The sequence below is a fragment of the Gouania willdenowi genome, chromosome 21 (genome assembly GCF_900634775.1).
Source record: "Gouania willdenowi chromosome 21, fGouWil2.1, whole genome shotgun sequence".
In the NCBI taxonomy this organism is placed as follows: Eukaryota; Metazoa; Chordata; class Actinopteri; order Blenniiformes; family Gobiesocidae; genus Gouania; species Gouania willdenowi.
The window spans coordinates 21,518,242-21,539,015 of record NC_041064.1 but is presented as its reverse complement, the minus strand read 5'-3'; the positions used below and the strand labels follow the sequence as shown (position 1 = coordinate 21,539,015).

Below are 20,774 nucleotides of genomic sequence, written 5' to 3'. Positions count from 1 at the left end.
ATTATTAATGTAATGATCAGGTTTTCACATTAAATGGAATAAAGTGGACTTGCCTGGATTTTTCCTCAAAAATGTTTCACATTTCATCCAGAGTTCACACTATTAGTATATATTCCAGGTGTTGGTTGGTATACAGAGAGCAGGGCGTTGGACTACAACATTCTTTGGTTTTAAGTATCATCTACTACTTATGAATAGCCTTCACCGTCTGTCCTTAACCGTATTATCTGCTGACACAATAATATGAATAAACTGGGTTTCCCTTTTTGCTTAGGGATGCAAAACGACACTTGATGATGACACACCAGTGGCTGTTGTAAAGTTCACCGACTAATTTATTTTCTTATTTAAACTTGTGAATCTTCCCCACAAAACATTTAAAAAACCAAAATAAAAATTTACCAACTTTGAAGCTTCAAAATGAAATTCCTTCACTTAAACTGATCAAGTTCATTTGCCGTCATTATGTTTAACAATCATGATTCACATAGACCAAAAGCAGGTTTATCTTTTAGATACTGAATGAGTCGAGAAAAAAACAAAACAAACATTTTTTTTAGATAAATGTAGTCCTATTATCATCCTGGACAGAATCGTTTCAAAACTTCCTTTAAATAATGTCTTTCTCCACAAACAAAGTGACAAGAAAACTCACATGTTTCCCCCCAACAATAAACCACCAGTAGATAATGAAACAAGGGATTTTGGCTGTGGTTCTTTCAGCATCTCTGTCGTCATTTGGCTTCAGCAGAAAGACAAAAAAAAAAAAAAAAAAAAAACAGTTTTTAAAATAAGCTCTGAATAAAGCTGCTCTGATCACACCAACAACAACAAAAAACATATTAGAAATAAACAAACGATAAGAGGAAAAGCATCCTTCACTAATTACATAAAAACGCATTAAGAGACTTGGTTTGTGTGTATTTAACCAAAGTCCAGCTGCCTTCACTTATTTTTCAGAAAATTTAAATAAATAAGACCAGACTGCAGAAGCTTTGATTCCTGCTTATTTTCCCAGATAACTAAGAATGTTTTTACACATTAATAAACAGTGTTTTTCCAGAGTTAAAAGATCATGGTGAGACAAACTTGGAGTTCATTTATCATCCAAAAAAAAAATACATAGTCTAAAAAAGATGAGAAATGTTCCTTTTTGAAAAAACAAAAAAGGCATAAATAATTACAAACACAAAATAAACAAGTAAATGACCTGATGTTGAATCCAGAGAAAGGTTTCACAAATATCCCACAATATAGTTTTTCCTTGCTATAAAGGTATTTTAAGCTTTTTAAAATACTGGAAAGTCTTTTTTTTTTTTATTAAACTTTCCAGTTCCCTTGCTCACAGGAAGTAAACGGATTGAAGTGAAAAGTCTCTGTATTGTTTGGAAAATCCATTGATCTGATGAGAGAACGTTCTAAGGTTCCTCCAAGATCTTTAGCTTGTGTAGAATAATGATGGTGAAGTTGTTCTGAGTCGTTTCCAGGGATCTGCCACAAAAAAAGTTTATGCTTTGCTTGAATTTTCTCTTCCCAGCAGAGCATTAAAAACAAAGAAAGAAAGAAAAACAAAAAGTATTCCTGGTCAAAGAAGATAAAAACAAGTTGAAATGAAAAAGGTTGATGGTCTACTGCACAGGACGGGAAGTTATAAAGATTTTAACACAGAATGATATTCAAAGGCAAGCAGATGTTCTTTTGGATAAAAAGACTTAATGACTTGTGAAAAGTTGGTTAAAACTTGTAATTATGTTGTGTCAATTTAGTTCCTACATATTAACCAAGCTCTTTAATCGTACACACCTTAGCGGTGATTGCAATTTTGTGTTTCTCGATACAGAAGAAAAAAAATAGAGAAGAAGAAAAGAATGATGGAAAGAAAGAACTTTTGGAGCTTAAATTAAAAAAATAAATGGGGGAAAAAGAGAGTGAGTGTGTGTGTGTGGGCTCCACCATCAGCTGCAGTGGCAGAGCATAAGTCCAGCCACTAGAGGGAGCAGGTTGAGCATGAGAAGCCACAGAGTGATGACCAGTCCTGGAGAACTGGAACAAGGATCTAAGAGAGAGAAAAAAAATGTTATTCAAATTATTTATTTAAGTTATTTTATCACAAAACTTTAATATAATAAAATTAAATCTATCAGACACACACTGAGAGAGCACATTGGATCAGTGATGCTGATCATGGTACCAGGATCATTCACACACAAAATGTATTTCCCCACTAATAATTATACAGTGGGTATAAATATATTTGTTTCCTGATGAAATGCACAATCTGAATGAAACTGTAATAACATCAAATCTCTGTTTTAAATCCAAGCTATGAGGCAGTTCTATGAACCCTAGCTACATTCACAATAATTTTTTGTTCCAATTCATCCTAATTGTCTCTGGCTATGTTCACACTGCAGGTCGATTCCAACCCAGGCCACTTGTACGTAGGGTTGGGTATCGGTTGGGTTTTATCCGATACCGGTTCCTACTCTGTATTATTTAAATGGTTCCAGTGCTTAAACCGGTACTTTAAAAAAACAAAAAAAAAACAATGAAACCGCATACACTTTTTTCAGGGCCAAATTGAACACAATATTACCTTAAATAATATATATAATACAAGAAACATATGGAAATAATATACACAAAAACATTTAAATAATATCAAATAAAACAATATTGTATTAAACTATATAATACTGGAGATAAATATTATTATGATTTTATTTGTCAATAATCATTAATATCCTTTTCCTAAAAATAAAATAACTGTTTCAATTTTTTTTTAAAGCTTTAGGGAGCCATTGAAAAAGAGTCAAAGAGCCACATGTGGCTCCTGAGCCGCAGGTTGCAGTAAACGCCTGAGCTAGCCAATCTGTTGCATTCCTGTGTAAATGCAAAAATGTGCATTTTAAATCTGGTGTTAAAGCTTAAATTCAACATTTTGTCAACAAACACGACTTGTTATGAGCTTAACATTAAACAGAAAGTCAGCGGACACTGAGTTGAAATATAGACATAGCTGATATGTTGTTGTCACATGTTGAATGGCGACGGTGCTAGCTTGTCATTAGCTGGCATTAAATGACTAAACTGACCCGAAGAGGAAAGGCTGCTGTCATCATCTGTGATGTTGTCCACCACACTGGCAGCGCTGGGAGCGGGACTCACTACAGTGGCTGTTGCTGACGTGCTTGGCTCCAGGCCACGTAGGTTATCAAACACGGTGCATCGTTCGGCTTTTAAGTAAACTCCATGTGCTCTTTTATCCTCACGCATTCCGTTATAAGCAACGGGTGTGCTGAATCTGATGAGTAACGGCACTGACGTCACGATCAACAACTGAGGAGGGTGGCGGGGCACCGAAATGTTGGTTCTTATTCGGTTTGGTTACTACCGTTTACGTCAGAACCGGTGCCATATTGGTACCCAACCCTACTTGTACGTATCTGACATTTTCTAATGTGACTACAGTGTGAACAGCCAGCTCACATTCTAGTCAACCTTCAGATCATCAAAATGCAATAGCGTCATAATTCTGCGTTCCAGACAGAGTGGCAGGGGAGGGGGGGGGACCCCAGTGTAGGATGTAATCAGAAAAGTCAACAGTGGAAGGAGAGCGAGTTATTAAAATGAATGAATATAATTATTATATTATACATATTTTCAGTGCCACACACGCCGAGACTCCTCCAGTGCATTGTCTGCGTGTGCACGTAGTGCCTCAGGATCCCGTTAACACATGCGGGTCATTTCAGGGTCACGTTCCGTTCATACTCTAAACTGATAGAAGATGCATGTAATGTGTAAATATAAACGAACATTAAGAAATGCAGTGTGAACGTAGCCTAAATGTTTTCTTTTCGTATTTCTCCCATTTCACTTCCCTTAATTCATTAATTAATTAATCTAATTCATAATTGCAATAAAAACATACAAAAACAAGCCAAAGTCACCGACAAAACGTGTTCAAATGCTCTGCAAAGTTTCTAAAACGCTCCTGAGGAACACTGACCAATGGGGTGAGTCCTGGAGGTGTTGATTGGCAGAAGCTGGGGAGGAACTGGGCAGTCATCACAGAAGTCACGGCAGGCGGGGCAGATCAGGACGCCGTTGTAAACCCAGCTGCTGACACGGACGCTGACGCTCAGCAGCTGACCTTTGCGTGTGCAGAGGTAGGAGCGATCTTGGACGTACACCATCAGACCCTGAGCTGAGCAATGCACCTGCAGCACACACACATTCAGCAAACAGCCTGTGTGTGTGTGTGTGTGTGTGACAGAGTGAAAACCGAGGGGAACTACAGACACCTTGTAGCATCCAGAGCCCCAGTCAGGGTAGGTCATCTTGCGTGTGCACTGCTCCATGACGAAGGCTGATTTCTGGTACAGACACACAGAGTCTGGGCCGTACTGTTCTGCTCCATAATTCCTAAACGAGTCTGAATCCAAATGCACAAAGTTACGCTAAGAACTAAGAACGACAGGTCAGCAATAACATGCTCAATGACATTAATACCAATTAATTAGAGACTGAATTTTTATAATTTAAAGCTGCTACACACGATCATTTTTTAATTAGCTAAAATCATATGAAGTGAACATCATTTACTTTAAAAAGAAAAGGAAAAAGATCAGAATTGCCCTCCATTTGTTGACATTTTCGAGCATTGCATTGTGGGATGTGAAGTCACTGAGAAGGGTTCATAGAAATGTTTTTACTTCATTCATATATCACAGAGAATAACAGGAGCAAAATCTGGCTACAGGACTTCACATCCCACAATGCAATGTGGGGAAATGTCAAAGAACAAATTGAGTTAATGGTGGAAATGAAAACAAACTTCCAAGCAGCAATTATAAAATTTTTGCTTCTATTTTTAAATAAATAATGTTTGATTCATTGATCCATGAGGCGTACACTATGATTTTATTTATTAAAAAAATATGATTGTGGTAGCAGCTTTAAAAAATAAAACTAAAGCAATCGAAAAATCTAAGAATTTTATTTTATTATTATTTTCAGGTTGGTATGACACTGTAACAGCACAGCTAGAAGCTCGTAGGAATATGTATGAGTTCTACCTGGCTGGTTCTCAGACACTCTGCAGTATGAGTTTCTCTGATATTCTCCACTGAGGTGCCAGCTGAACTCCTGACTGAAGGGACAGTAGTCTGCGATCTCCACTGCACCCCCAAAAAACGGCAGCTGATCTGGAGCGACGCCAGCGATCTGCTCAAAATACTGGGACATCAAAACAAACACATTCAGAGCTGCAAATACATACACTCCACACTTAGTGGTGGTAAGCTACTATTGTAGCCACAGTTGCCCTGGGGCAGACTGACGGAAGCGAGGCGGCCATAGCACGCCATCGGCCCCTCTGACCACCACCGACACTCACTCACACACTACATTCATACGAGGCAAAGTGGGTGAAGTGCCTTGCCCAAGGACACAATGACAGACACCACTGGGGTGATTGTCCCCCACTGTGGCCCCTGGAATTCTCAGTGGTCTCTTATCCACCTACTAACCAGGCCCAGACCTGCTTAGCTTCAGAGATCTAATGAAATTGGGAAATGACAGGCTGGTATGGCCACATTTTTGAACAATTTGAGCCCATTTTTACCATTTTTCTTCAACTACACCAAACTTGCCATATTTCAACCTATTTTCATCACATTTTCTTCATGTCTTTTGCTCCTTTTTAATGCATTTTTACTACATTACTCCCATTTCTGCCACTTCTGTGGTTTTAAAAATCCCATTCCACCACCTTTTCCACCATTTCTGGTCACTTAACCCATTTTATTTCTGATTAAAACAAGGATTTACGATGACTATATACTATGGCACAAATAATAATAAACTTCCTGAATAACAGTCGATATTATTAAGATAAATAAATACATGTGTTTATCACAGATTCATAGAACAATGGACCATCATTTTGCTGACTTTATGGATGGACCCCAAAAACCTCTCCCTTTTATTCCCCCTATAGATGGCCCTGTCTACACATGACTGTTCTTCAATGTTCATGTCTGTGGTCAACCACCTTCAGGTACAGTGGGGGTCCCCGCTCTCTGGAACCTTTTTTTTTTAGGGTCGGGGGCTGAAAAGGTTGAGAACCACTGCTATAAGCTATGGTAAAAACTACCTGGTATTCCAGGGGAAGCTCTTGCGGGTATCTCTGCAGGTTACAGACGGCCACAGCCAGCTGGTCTTCTCGACAGGTCAGCTGCAGAGGAGAAGCTCTCACCATGTCACAGTACGGAGTCACAGCATGTCGTCTGCAAACACCAACAAAAATAATAAAGAGGGGCAACGGCAACATTTACACAATGTGTAAAATGAAGCATGTGTCCAGGATTAGGAACCTCTGTCTCTGCTTGTCCATCCAGAACTTGCAGCTCTTCATGACAAAGTCACAGCCGAGGCCTCGGCCCCAGTCCAGCCTCTGAGCTAGGCTGTAGTTGGCCCGGTACCAGCCGCTGTCCTCCATGATGGCCAAAGTAAGGCGAGAAAACACCCGGTTCTGGGTGTGTGAGCCTGTCATTGCTTCGTTCTGGTAAAAATGACAATAAAGAAATGACTGTAAAACTTAAACCGCAAACATTTACAGCTGAAGATTGAGAATGTGTGTTTACCTCCAACAGTCTTTTCTCCCAGTGATTGAGTTCAGTTCCTGTTCCTCCCTGGTTCTCCAACTCCATCCCCTCTAAGATGGGACAATTGAAGTGTTTCCTCGCCTCCTCCTGGAACCAAACATTGTCAACTTTTCCTGATTCTGCACTTTTCCACATTAATTACATGGATCCTGACAGCCTCTGTCTGCCAAATGTTGCGTTTTTTTTTTTTTTTTTAAGTTATAAATCTAAATGTAATGGTAAAAAAGACAATTACAAATAACTAGAAATCCTACAAAGGGCCACTTTGTTGATCCGCTGTCTGCCAGCCCAGTCAAACTGTGGCATTTGCATGTTCTCCCTCAGCATGCTCTGATTTCTAGACTAATTCTGATTCCTTTCCACACAAAAATGTAAAGGTATGTTGCTTCCATAAACTGACTGTAGGAACTAGGGGTGTGCATTGCAATGAATCTGACCATACGATACAATTCACAATTTGCAAGTCACGATACAATATATTCTGATACTAACATTACGATATACATTGTGATGTCAATAATTACACATTTCACTTTTACAAGTACAAAATACAATGTAATACAGTTTATTTCATTTTTTTTAACTTGCAAGAACAAGTAAATATCAAACTGTCAAATTTCCTTTTTCAAAAAAGTTAAACTTTTGCTTCTAAAACTGATTCTGTTAAGTTCTTTTTTTTTTTTTTTTCAAGTAACCACATACATCAATAAAAGTAAATGTTTTAGGAAAATAAAGTGCACTCACTGACACCTAGAGACCGGGCGTTTACGTGCTACGCATATGTTAACGCAATGAAATGGTTTTTTTTTCTTTTCGTTTAAAAAAACATGAATAAAAATAGATTTGGCCATTTGTTGGATCAATACGATTATCGCGCAATGAAAAATCGTCAAACTGATTTTTCCTACACCCTTAGTAGAAACAACTGTGAATAATTAATGGCAACATTACATAAAACGGTGCAATACCTCATCATAGAAAATGAAAGTAAAAAAATAATAACCAACATGATGAAAAGGCCCCTTACCACAACCCGAGGAGTGACCAGGATGTGCACCTGATGTCGGACCATAACCTCCCCTCTGATGTCCCACAACCTGCTGACCCTCCGGATCACCTTTTCACTCCACTGATACAGGCCGAGGCTGACACACAGGTTTAAGAGTTGATGTTAGTGCCTTCATAGAGCAGTGTGGAGGGGATAAAGCTCCTGGATGTTTAGGATTCACACGCACAGAGTGTCAGAGGAAAAACAAGCACCTTTCGTTAAAGGCGGGCAGACCGCTGGCAAAGCGCGGCGTCAGAGGTTTGCCCTCATCGTCGTGGTAGAAGGCAAAGAGACCAGCGGAGAATCCCTACACAGGGAAGAGAAATAACAATGGTTTGTTTGTTATCATTAGAAAGTGTGGCGAACACCACTGGTCTTAAAGGGATCCTCCACTGGTTTTACAAATGTGGCCTAAAATCTTTGAAATGTACTTATTACAAGATCTATGACTCAAAAAAACACATTATTTTGCACCATATTCCTTTTATTAACTATTAAAATTACCGTTTTAAAACCTGTATTCCGCCACCTTGAAATCACATGATTGATGATGTCACAAGCCCCATTTGCCTGTAATCATCTTGTTGTTTTCTATTGGAATGAAGCATTCAGCCGAATTTTTAGATAATGTTGCAGCTTTTTCCATCAAAATGACAACTTGTGCTGCTTTTGGTTGCTCTAAATAATCAGCAAAAGTTAAAAATGCTAACGTAAACCTCTTTTGTTTACCAAAAGAGGATAAAAACAGTTGTGACCCAACAATGTATCTATGACCGCAGGGGGCGACAGTTCCAATTCTGTGGTTTGACGGTAAACAATGAAGCAGAGAAGAAGAGCTCTCCTAAAGGGCCTTTACTCTCCCTTAAACAGTGCGCAGCTGACAGCCTGTTGAAAATGCACAAACCCTGAGGATAGAAGTCCTTTTGGGTGGGAGTCCTTCAACGGTCTGTGATTGACGTGATTTCAAGATGGCGGAATGCTGGTTTTAATACATTTAAGTATTTAACCCTCTGGGGCCTAAAGCATTTTGTTGTTTTTTCACTGCATTTGATTTTACCTTTATTTCATATAAGGAAATCCATAAACCTTGCCTCGTTTGGTTTCATTTTTTTCAGGAGAACCTGAAGTATTTTCTTTACTGTGGCATACTGTATTAACACAGTGGATCTAAAACAACTAAAAACTCAAATTCGAGTGGGAAAAAGTTAGATTTTTTTTTTACTATAAAAGTCCCAAACATTTAACATGTCATTTTTATTGCTTGTATAGCAAATCTAAACTATATATTTCAAAAACTTACATACAGATGAATCAAACAGCACGGATATATATATATAGCAAAACAAAGAAAGCATGAATCACAAATAAAGGGACAAATGATTTGTGCCTCGTTGTGTTGATATAAAGCAAAAAATTTATATACTAGACACTACACTACACTCTAATCTCACTAACTAAACAGTCAAATCACAGTAATAATCACTATTCTATAGTCTATTGTAACGCTCATTTAGGCTAGAGGGACTGACTGTGATAGGCTATACAATAAGTATTACCGCCAATCAGAAAGATTCATCTCAGCTAGAGTCTGTGTGTAAATAAAACAGGCAAAACCAGAACTGCTTGCAAACCAGTATATATTAGAAATTTAAAGGGTATATACAAATTTATAAATGTAGATATTCAATAATAAATATACATATTAGACATTTGCACAATGGAAACAAAAGAGAAGGAAAAAAACAAAACAACTCAGTTCATGTGGTGAGTTGTGGCTCTTCAATTCATAAGAGTCCAAGGTTTAGTTCATGATTTTGTTTCCATTGGGGTTTTTTTTTTAAAGTAGGGGTCCCAAGATCCAGCAGAAAAAATAAGGGTTTGACTCCTACCACGGCGTTGTTGAAAAGGGGTAGCTCACCATCTGCTGATGTCGGGTCATGTAGGGGTTTTTTTTGTAGGCAAATAAAAACCTGACCAAAAGAAGGTCAATCCTGTAATCTATCAGTGCATGATAAATACATGTTTCATACTAACAATCAATTCAATTTAAGTGCACTTATAATAAACAAAAATAGATTCATAAAGGCATTGCAATGTTCATATTGGTCACCATCATTAATTCAAGTTGTACAATATAATTCATTTTCACAACTGGGCCCATTCAAAACCAAGGTTGGTTTAAAAAACATACAAATATAATTACAACCAGGACAAAATAAGTGTAATGAATATATGGCAGAGTTTATCACATATTCAATTGCTCCCTGGATTCCAAACTGTACTTCGGCTTAAGTAGTTTTCAAAAATAAATAATAGTTTTCAATACCTTGATGCAACTTCGATCAGAAGAATTGTGAAGAGTCCCGGATTGTGGCCGGGTTTCCGAATAGCGCTTAGCACCTCTGCTACAAACAAACAGGAAAATCAGAGATCTCTTCCTCCAAAGATTATACTCTTAAAAACCGAACGGACCGATACACTCACCGTTGAATCCGACTCAACGATTGCTTATTCAGCATCCATCCATCGATTCAGTTTGGTGCTTTTGTGCCTGTTTACCAAAGGAGTTTAGCATGTTTGCTGCTGGGTAGCCGATCGCCCGGAAGTTAAACCAACTATGACTCCATTTTGGAGGCAGAAACTCCGTGGTGCGGCGGAACATTTTCACAATAAAAGTAGGTCAAGTAACATGGGTTACACTATAGTTGCTTTCTCCAACTCGTTTGTCCGTCTCTCTGTTTACCTTTCACCTGGGAATAAAATGCCTGCTAAATGTGAAATTTTGATTGGAAGATGGGCTTCTTCTTCTCAACCAATAGGAAGAAGCTATAGTGTCACGTCTCAGATTTGGTGTGTTTTCGCTCCACAGCACTTTTGCCTAGTTTTAGAAGCGCTCCTCACCGGTCTTCATGCATGGAGCATGCACTGAACACGCAAAAACATGTCACGGAAAAACCTGCGCACATTTTCCCTCACATTTCCATTTTTATTTGGCCAATCAACATAATTGAAAATCTGGTTTGTAGTTAGAAAGCTGCTCTTTTGACATAAGCGACCCAAGGACGCTGCGCTTTGCAGCTATTGACTCTTTAAAACGATCATGTGATCAGGACGCTCCGGCGTGTCCGTAGGCCCCAGAGGGTTAGAAGTTATTAAAAAACAAATATAGTGCAATATATAGCACATTTTAAAGATTTTAGGCCACATTTGTAAAAACAGTGGAGGATAACTGTTAATAACTAAAGGCTTTGAGTATCTAGATGTTGTACTGACCAGGGCGTGGATGATCTCATGTTTGACTGTAGAGAGCATCCCTTCAAACTCCTGAGGCTGAGAGGAGATCATTGCAGGACACAGGTTGGCATAGCCTGCAATAGGCCTGAGACACACACACACACACACACACGACACGTTGCATATCAGTCTTTATGCAAATCCATCAAAAGAAAGAAAAACCATGACTAGATTATGTATTGTACAGCATGGCGTTCGTCCTCCCACCTGTCCAGCTCTGCCTCCAACTGGCAGTACGCAGCGTAGGCCACGATGTTCTCCTGTCCACAGCGTTCTGTGGTGATGCCGCTCACATAGAGCACAAAGTCGGACCCCTCCACCCCTGGGCCGTCTGGGGACCCCGTGGGGCCGCATGACTTCCCAGACTCACTGCACACCTTGCATTGCTAAGAGAAATAACAAATACATTTAAATCAAATGGTCGAACTTTAAAACATAAATCAACAGTGACACAAAAACTGACAAATTGCAACTACATCCCACTGCAACCACGTCACCGTTTTGTAGTTTGTTCCGCTGTCGTGATTGTGCGATGTTACGGGAAATGTTATATTACTATTTATTTTGAAATGTGAGACCCAATTACAATCATAAAATCATACTTATTATGTGTGTGAAGTCAAACTGAGCCAGGTAGTAACCAGTGTGCAGCCAGCAAGCAGCAACCAGTGTGCAGCCAGCACGCAGCAACCAGTGTGCAGCCAGCACGCAGCAACCAGTGTGCAGCCAGCACGCAGCAACCAGTGTGCAGCCAGCAAGCAGCAACCAGTGTGCAGCCAGCAAGCAGCAACCAGTGTGCAGCCAGCACGCAGCAACCAGTGTGCAGCCAGCACGCAGTGCAGCAGATCAGATAGTCGGGGAAGAGACGGCGTCTTAACCACAGCGGGAGACAATACTGACTTTAATGTGGAAGTGACTGAAGCTTTGACCACCAGAGGAAACCAGGACCATGTGACTGATCTGATGCAGCGCAGAGCGACTGTGCTTGTGTGCTTTTGTGATTGCATGCTTCATTATAATAGTTTAGTTTAACTAATTAAATTATTCCATTATAATTATGTTTCAATATTATTAATCATTGCTAATTTAACAAGTAAGATTCAATTATTTATTTAACAGTTAAGTAATTAAATAATTTAATTATAATGTTTAGATATTAAATATTATTTATCAAATAAGATTAAATTATTTAACAGTTGGGTAATTAAATTATTTAATTATAATGTTTAGATATTAAATATTAATTTATCAAATAAGATTAAATTATTTAACAGTTAAATAATTAATTTATTTAATTATAATGTTTAAATATTAAATATTATTAATTTATCAAATAAGATTAAATTATTCAATTATAATGTTTAGATATTAAATATGATTCATTTATCAAATACGATGAAATTACTCAACAGTTAAGTAATTTATTTAATTATGTTTAGATATTATTCATCAATGTTAATTGATCAAATGAGATGAAATGGTTTAACAGTTAACTAAATTTATTAAATAATTAAATTAAGGAGTTAAACTGAATTATAAAGTAAAACAAAATGTTAAAACTAAAGAAATAGTAAAGTTAATTTGGTAAAGCTAAATTTAAATTAAATCACATAGGTCAAGTTGAGTGTGGGGGAACAGTCTATAATTCAAACTTCATTCAAATTAATTTATTAAAGATTAAAAAATTAGAATAAAATAGTTAATTATAACTGAATATTGGGAATTCAATTTGTCAAAGGAATGTTAACATTAAATTAATTTCAATTAAGTGAAAATTTGCTTACATTTGGTTAAGTCTTTAAATTAAAGTAACTTTTAACATTTAATAGCAAAAACATAATTTGTGAGAAATAAATGTTTAACTCAAGCGTTTAAGTGCTGACGTTCATTTTCTGTTACAATTCACCTGTTCAATGGTAAAATCAACCAATTCATCAATTAAGAAATAACCAACTTTATTGGAAATCAACTGCTTCATTTCTCAAGTAGAATCCAGTTTTAAAAAACTCTGGTAAATGCTGAAAATCCCTTAAAGTGGGGATTTAAAACAATAGCTTGACAATGTGTTAAAATTAAAGACTTTTGAAACATTGATTTAAAACATTTTAATGACAATTAAGGCCTTATTTTTAGATGAATTAACTGAATGCCTTTTGACTCATTGAGTGCCATTTCCATTGTGTTTTTTGGCTGGGGTTGCTAGGAGACAGTGTGACAAAGCTAACTTGCACCATGATATAGTGACCAACTGGTGACATGTAGGTGGCAGCAGCGCACCTTTGGATGAGAGATCAGACATGATGAGCAGAACTCAGAGGGAGAGAAAAAGAGTTTATGAGCCAGAAAATGGCGCTATAAGAGTTGATACTGAAGGTCCCAGCAGCTCACAGCAGCTCACACTCCACCAGACCATGTGTGGAACCTAAGTGGACTATTGAGAGTGTCGTGCGTGAAAGAAAATGATCAAAAAATGGGGCAAGCGGTGACACTCGGCACGTCCGGGATGAAGACCAAGTTGCGTGTGTGGAGAATGACGAGGGGAGAGACTTGGAGGATGGCCAAAATACAGTAAGAAATCCATTTAACTCTGACATAGATAGCAAAATAATAATAATTTTGCCATCAAAAGCCAGTCTCAGTGTTGTTTTTGTAGTTTTATAGAAGGAAACCAATGTTGAGTTGTCCCTAAAGCAAAAAAAATTGCTTCAAAGTCACTGACAGCCGTTTTTCTCAGCTTTTTGTCACAAACTGGCAATTTGTGTGAAACTTCCCTCTATTCGACTGCTGATTACGGAAGAATGAAACAAGCTAGAAAAAATATTTTTTTCTGATGAAATTAAAGACTTTAATCTTTCTGAATCTGGTAAATTCAGATTGTCATAGGACAAAATATTCTGTGGGTCTTTAAAAATTAGTCAGCCTGGGATCTTGGGGACATCTGGGGGGTTGCTCGGCCACGGGGGGGGTGACCTGGGGCTCCCTGGCCCCCACTCTTTCTGCTGGCCTGGCTGCATCTGAGGGCCCGGGACAGTTCCTGGGTTTGCGGTAGAGTTTTTTTGCACATATACTGGTATACGATGCACTGGCACGCCTTGGGATGTGGGATAAAACTCATACTGGGCTTAACTTTAGACACGTTAATCCCAAATACCTGCTTTAGGTATTACCACTCACTGATTCCCCCTGTCCACAGCTACCACCATTATAGCTAAGCTTCACACTTGTCACTATACTGGCTTGATTACACAACATAATAAGCACAATATATTCTACAACTTCACATCTCACCCTCACTGTAAAACAATCTATTCTCCCCACCCTTTCTATTTCCTACCTTGAGTCTCTCCTCCCTGCTCCCTTTCCCCTCCCCCTCCCTCTCCACCTAGGCGTAACACTGCTCTCCCTTTTTAAGTCCTCCCTCTAATGAAAGATTTCTTACCCTTCCTTAGGGAGGGCTGGTGATGGTCACAATTAAGCAATAAAATAAATCAATTTATTTTATTGCAATAACAAAACATGCATTGCTGTCTCATAATGATTGCACTTCTTGTAGTGTTGACCTTTGACAGCATGTGCAGACAAGTAGAAAAAAAAAAATTAGTCAAAATACTCTAAAACGGCTGGCACTGAGGGGGTAGAAATTCTGAAAATGGCTGGCACTGAATGAGTTAAGGCCTTTTTTTAGATTATTTAATGTAATGGCTTTTAAGAATGTTTAAAGGTGCAGTCTGTAGTGCATGTGTTGTTCATGTGCGTGCAGCAGCCTCCATGTGGGCTGCTGTAAGTGACTCTGTGTTGCTGCTGCTGCTGAGGTGTGTGCACATTGAGAGAGAGAAGCACTGCAGTAATATGCTTTTAATGTGATGTTGCTGTCAGACTAATGTTAACTTGTTAGCTCCTCTGAGGGAGGGACTTTGGAAAGTTTGGAGGCAGGGCAAGAGAGCAGCGGGGAGGGAGGGGGTAAAGGGATCTGAGAGTTACGGACTGCACCTTTAAGGATCTGTGGGAACCCTGTAAGTCAATTATCTACCTGAAGGTGGTGCTGTGGTACAATGACAGGCCCACATCTGGTTACATCGGCACAGGCTTCCTGACAATAGCGGTGAGGGTCATCTCTCTTCCTCATATACTGGTTGGTTGCACATTGTCTAAAAAAAAAAAAAAAAAAAAAAAGGCCTTTTTGATTCTCAGACTCTTAGAATTTGGTTCTAAACTTAAAAAAAAACAAGGAAATGAAAGTGGCGTACCTGCTCAGCAGCACGGCTCCCACTCTGCGCCTCACACTGAAGGCTCTCTGCAGGTAGTCGATGGCCTGAGGAAAGAGTTTATCCTGTGGAGGGAAACATAAATAACATGTAAGCACTAATAATGACCCAGTGGTTTATGAATGTAACGTTTCATCACCTTCACAAGTCTCCTCTTGTCTGCAGTGAGCCTGTGCAGTCACAGAAACATCAGAAAGAAACAGGACGATTAACTACTGCCAACATGTGGGAACTAAATCATAAATAATTTCAATATCTCAAAAGCAAGCAGAGTATTCACTGTGATCATGAGTTACAGTCTAAGCAACAGTTCAGTATTTTATTACTGTAAACACTTACTCATCAACACTTCTGTCATAGATGATTTTTATCTTTAGCTGGAGATCCTCAGGAGAACTTCTCTTTGTCAAACGCTCCGGTTTCAAATAGACGTGATGAACAACCTGAGAAAAACCAGCGACAATCAAAAAACTATAGACAGAGCAATAGACGGGAAAGTCAGGAATGGGTAATAAAAATATGACAACATAATAGGGCTGAACGATTTAGAAAAATAATCTAATTGCGACATTTTTCCTCAATACTGCGATAGCAATTTAATATGCAAATATCTTTTCAAGAACCTCTTGTCATGTATTTTTCAATGAACACAAGCAATAAATGAATCGGTTTCATAATAAACAATTTCAGATTTATTTTAACGTTAAATAATTATAAAATTTACATTTTTAAGCACAGATTACAACAATAAAGACAACAAATCTGTGACTTTACGTCTTCAACATATCTAACTAACTTCACGTTTCATGAAACATGTAAACTGCACTTCGTAAACACTCTTAAAATAAAAAACATTTTAAAAATAAAAAAATTGCAGCCTTTGCGGTCAGAAAATCACGTGTTATGATATCGCGCTAATATCGCAAATGCAATTAATCGTTCAGCCCTACAACACATGAGAAATATTGACTATTGGTTTTAATCTTATGTATTAGAGACATTAGTAACATTTAGGGCAGTGCTTCTCAAAGTGTGTGGCACGCTCCCACGGTGGGGAACAGAGTCACATGACTGGTGGGGTGCGACAAACAGGAGGACATTTTCATTTTCATGCAGGTGATTTGATTAGTTTAATCTAGTTTTTGATGTATTATGAAACATGATGTTACTTGTTCGCTGTTAGTTCAATACATTTGAAAATGTGTACATTTGTGCAAAGTGGGAAACACCCCAAGAAAGTTTGAGAACCACTGATTTAGGGTGATCTGTAAGAACTTAACCGAGCAGGAACACGGGTATATTTTCTGACATCAGTTCTATTAAAAACGTCTATAAACCTATCATCCACAATTAAAATATAAATTTTTAAATCAATTATTACCAAGAAAAAAAATAGTATTCATTATTTGTACTGACAATGTATTTCATTCAGAAAAAAAAGCTTCCATAAATAAAGTAATACAGTTCTCATTCAGGGTGAATATGCTTTTAGTTTGAAGGTAGAAAACCAGAAATGGTCGATCAGTTGTTGCTAGGGTAACAGCAGCTGAAGGGAATCGTGGAATTGACTGAACTCTTAAAAACACATCAGATATTAATTATGTGTAAAAAATTATATATATACACATTATATTTTACAGTCTGCTGAAGCTTTAATAGATCACATCACTGTAACAGACGAGTTCATAAAGCAATAAAATACAATAACTGGTGGAATAAAAAAGCCTTCCAACACAATGAGTAATGTATAATAATTATTAAAATGATTATTAGCTTCATAGGCATTGGGTCTCAGCTACAACATTTGATGTAGAGGGAAGAAGATGGCTACTAAATCAACATTAAGGGAAATATTTAAGGGTATGTTAAGGGAAATGGGATTAGCATCAAAAAGTGTCAATTTCTCTATGAAAGCCCTATTTTACAGTATTTAATGTACATGTGTATTGTCAGTGGTAAGTACTGTACTTAAGCAGTATTATTTATGGTGGATATTATACTTCTTATTTTCACCCCAATACTTTTGAAAAACAAATATTTTTTAATCCACTACATTTTAATACTCAGTCCATTTTCTCTCCTGTCAGCTTAACTTTTTTTATTTTATTTTTTTTAATTTCAGTTTTAATACTAAAAACTAAAGTTTGTGTTAATCCTCAAACGGGTTGTCCCAGTTCTACCATAGCTTTAATGCTTAATGCTCGTCAAAGCAACAGCCAATCAGATCGAGGCGTCACGTCTAATAGCTTTGTGATTTGATCAATCACTTTGGCATTGATCGACCCTGAGAACGATGAAGATATTCCTCCCGAGTCAGCATCCATGGCTGCGTTTGAGCACCACATTCACGGTTGTGCTTTACCAAAAGCAGTGATTTCATGCTAGTAATACAAAGCCTGGTTAGCGAAACCAAAGACGCACTAAACAGTGCTTGATTAGTTCTTTAAATTTACCTTATGATGCTCAAATTAGTGCTGAGTGATATACCGGTTCATACCAAATACAGGCGCATATTTTCGTTATGATGTGAATTTTTAATATACCGCCTGCCGGTGTATTTGATTTAAGGCTGAACAATTAATTGCATTCGCGATATTATCGCAATATCATAAAACGCTTTTTTTTTTTTTTTTTTTTTTTTTTTATAATCGCAAAGGCTGCGATTTTTTTTTCTTCTTGTCCAGTCTTGTTCTGTCCTGTTACGTTCAGAGAGTGTTTAATAAGAAGTGCAGTCCACATGTTTACATGTTTCATGAAACGTGAAGTTAGTTAGATATGTCTGCTTTATTATTGGAATCTGTGCTTTAAAATGTATATTTTATATTTATTTAAAGTTTAAATAAATCTGAAATTGTTTATTATGAAACAGATTGATTTATTGCTTGTGTTCATTGAAAAATACATGACAACAGGCCCTTAAAAAAAATAATGGCCTATTAAATCTCAATCGCAATATTGCAGGAAAAAAAAAAAAATCGCAATTAGATTATTTTGCAAAATCGTTCAGCCCTAATTTGGTTACACAACGTTGGGAAAGCTACGCTGCGCCGCGTTTCAGATCGGACCCTTTTCAAGGTTGCACCTCTGGTGCAACTTTACGGTGTAAATGGATAAGAAAGACATTGAAAGCTCTGAAGCTGCAGAACTAGAACAACATGATGACAGAAGAACTTCGGGCTAAAGTTGTCGCCGGAGACGGCAACACGAGCAGTTTGCTTCACTTCCTTAGCCGCAAGCATGTGGTGGAATATGAAGAATGTATGGAGTTAAAGTCGTGGCCCTCCACATCAGCAGGTGGAACGCAAAGTTCAATACGCGTTTGCTTGAGGGACTCGCTACGACAGAAAAAACAAACGATGGATGGAGATTACAAACTCTATTACTAGCCATATTTACTTTTATTCTTAAAATATTCTATATTAAATAATAAGTAAATAGAGATTTTGGTGTTTTTGTTATTGTGTAATGTCTTTTTTCAGTCATTTTTTTTTTAAATATTTGGTCATTTTGTGGGCTTTTGGTGTCACTGAGCTTAAACTGTTGTCTAATTTTGAGTGGTTTGTTGTGTTGATGTGTTTTTGGTGTATTTTATATGTACTTATTTTGTTTTGTTTTTTGTCTTTAGTGTTTTTTTAGTAAATATGTGTTTTTGCTGTTGTTTAGTGTGTTTTTGGAGTCATTTTTGGTAATTTTGTAATCTTGTGTGTTTTTGGAGTACTTTTGTCTGTGTTTTTTACTCAATTTGTGTATATTTGCTCTATATTTCTGTTATTTCTGAAGTCTGTATATTTGTTGTGATTTTGAGTTTTTGGTGTCATGTATGTGTATTTTTGGTGTTACTTTGTATAATTTTCAGTTATGTTTTAGTATATTTGTATATTTCTGTATATTTTAATATTATCATTAAATAATACAATTATTATTATATCATTATTTACTTATTCTACAAAATTCACTCATCATGCGCTAAAATCTCCATTACAATATGTATTGTTTTTATTTGATTTGTTGAGGTTATTTTTCAGGAAAAAATGTATTTTTTTATTTATTTTATTAAACTGTACAATACTATTATGTTTACCATTGAAATGTATGTAATCTTGATCTTAATTAAACACTTGAGTATGCACAACCAGTTCCACTTCTATTGGGAATGGTTGGAATTATAAGATGGCATTGTAATTAGCATGATATGTAATTAATTTGTATAAAGTAGCAATATTTAAATGAGCAGCTTGGATTCATTACACGTACACTATAAAATAATTAAATTTAATAATAATGCTGCCTTAATGCTCGTCAAACGTTTCCCTTAACTTTCCCCTTATGCAGCGTCCAAACGGAGGCTAACTTCGGTTTCTTTGCTAGCTTAGCTTCTTAAGGGTTCAATGAAAGCCATGGCTCACCTCCTCAGGAACGGGAGTTTGGTGCTTGCAGACACCGTGACAGCTCACGACAACAGCCAGGACTGAGAGGGTGAGGGCAGGGCCGAGGAGGGACCAGGACGCGGAGGACTTTCCATCCGCGCTCAGGCTCGGCTCCATCCTACGACCTGCCCGACAAGCGAGGCTCGGCAGTCTGACTTCAACTGAACCTCCGCCGGTCTCCGTCCGGTCCTCTTGGCGCTAGGAATACTCATCGCTTTCTGAGTGTGTCAGAGCATGTTAGCATGACGCGGGGACGGACGTTGTGTGAATTTGAGGAGATTAGGTAGCGATAGAAGAAGTGACACCGACCGGTAAGAGGCTTGAATGTGCGGATGAGTGACAGCAGAAAGCTCCGGTTTGCTGCCCTGCGTCAGCTGAGCCGCTGCTCCAAAGATCGTCTGTGAGATGATGAGCTGCTCAAACTAAAAACCCTTCCACAGATTGTATCGTCACGAAGATGGATTACTCGTAGCAATCAGTGTGTTTCCTTTAAATCTCGGGCTTTCGATCCCAAACTTTTTAGGGGCCACACTGGTGTTATAGGTCTCTTACCAAGGGCCACAAAACATTTTAGTAAAGAAAAACTGAGCATTTGTTATTCCTGGTACACAAATGCCATTTTAAACATAATATAAACAGCAAGAGTAAAAAAACAAAAAAAAAACAACATAAAAGCAACAACAACTAAGTAATTGATATTGAAATGTTTTTAAGTAATTAATTCACAAATTAATTTTAATTAGAAAATAACGCACCTTTGGAATTTAGGCAATATTTTTCTTAATACAATGTGCGATACAAAAAATATGATTACATTACATTTGTTTCAGAGTAAATTGAATTATTTGACTTTTTTTATTCAATATAACAATATTTTGATAATTTGCTAAAACTATAATACAATTTCATACAGATTTTATTTTCTTATTTTTAGGAGTGAATGGAGGATGGCGTGCCAGAAATGAATTGAGGACCTACAGTGAGAGACTTTAGGGCCTATGTTAGCCTACGAATCTAGATAATTATATCCTGGATTAATCTCCGTTAGCGGGCTTCAACTAACCAAACA

General features: G+C 37.5%; 1 protein-coding gene across 1 annotated transcript; it reads right to left on the bottom strand.

Moving 5' to 3' along the window:
• Positions 1–815: 815 nt before the first annotated feature.
• lmln (leishmanolysin-like (metallopeptidase M8 family)) lies at positions 816–20,088 on the bottom strand. The gene is made up of 16 exons (XM_028436230.1): positions 19,685–20,088; positions 15,618–15,721; positions 15,418–15,448; positions 15,261–15,343; positions 15,044–15,161; positions 11,221–11,399; positions 10,993–11,098; positions 7,932–8,026; positions 7,699–7,816; positions 6,651–6,758; positions 6,381–6,568; positions 6,161–6,293; positions 5,082–5,241; positions 4,308–4,438; positions 4,013–4,223; positions 816–2,056 (listed from the first exon to the last, which is right to left on the bottom strand). The coding sequence occupies exons 1-16, from the start codon at positions 19,820–19,822 to the stop codon at positions 1,956–1,958; spliced, it is 2,004 nt and encodes a 667-aa protein (XP_028292031.1). The 5' UTR covers positions 19,823–20,088; the 3' UTR covers positions 816–1,955.
• Between the last annotated feature and the right edge of the window lie 686 nt (positions 20,089–20,774).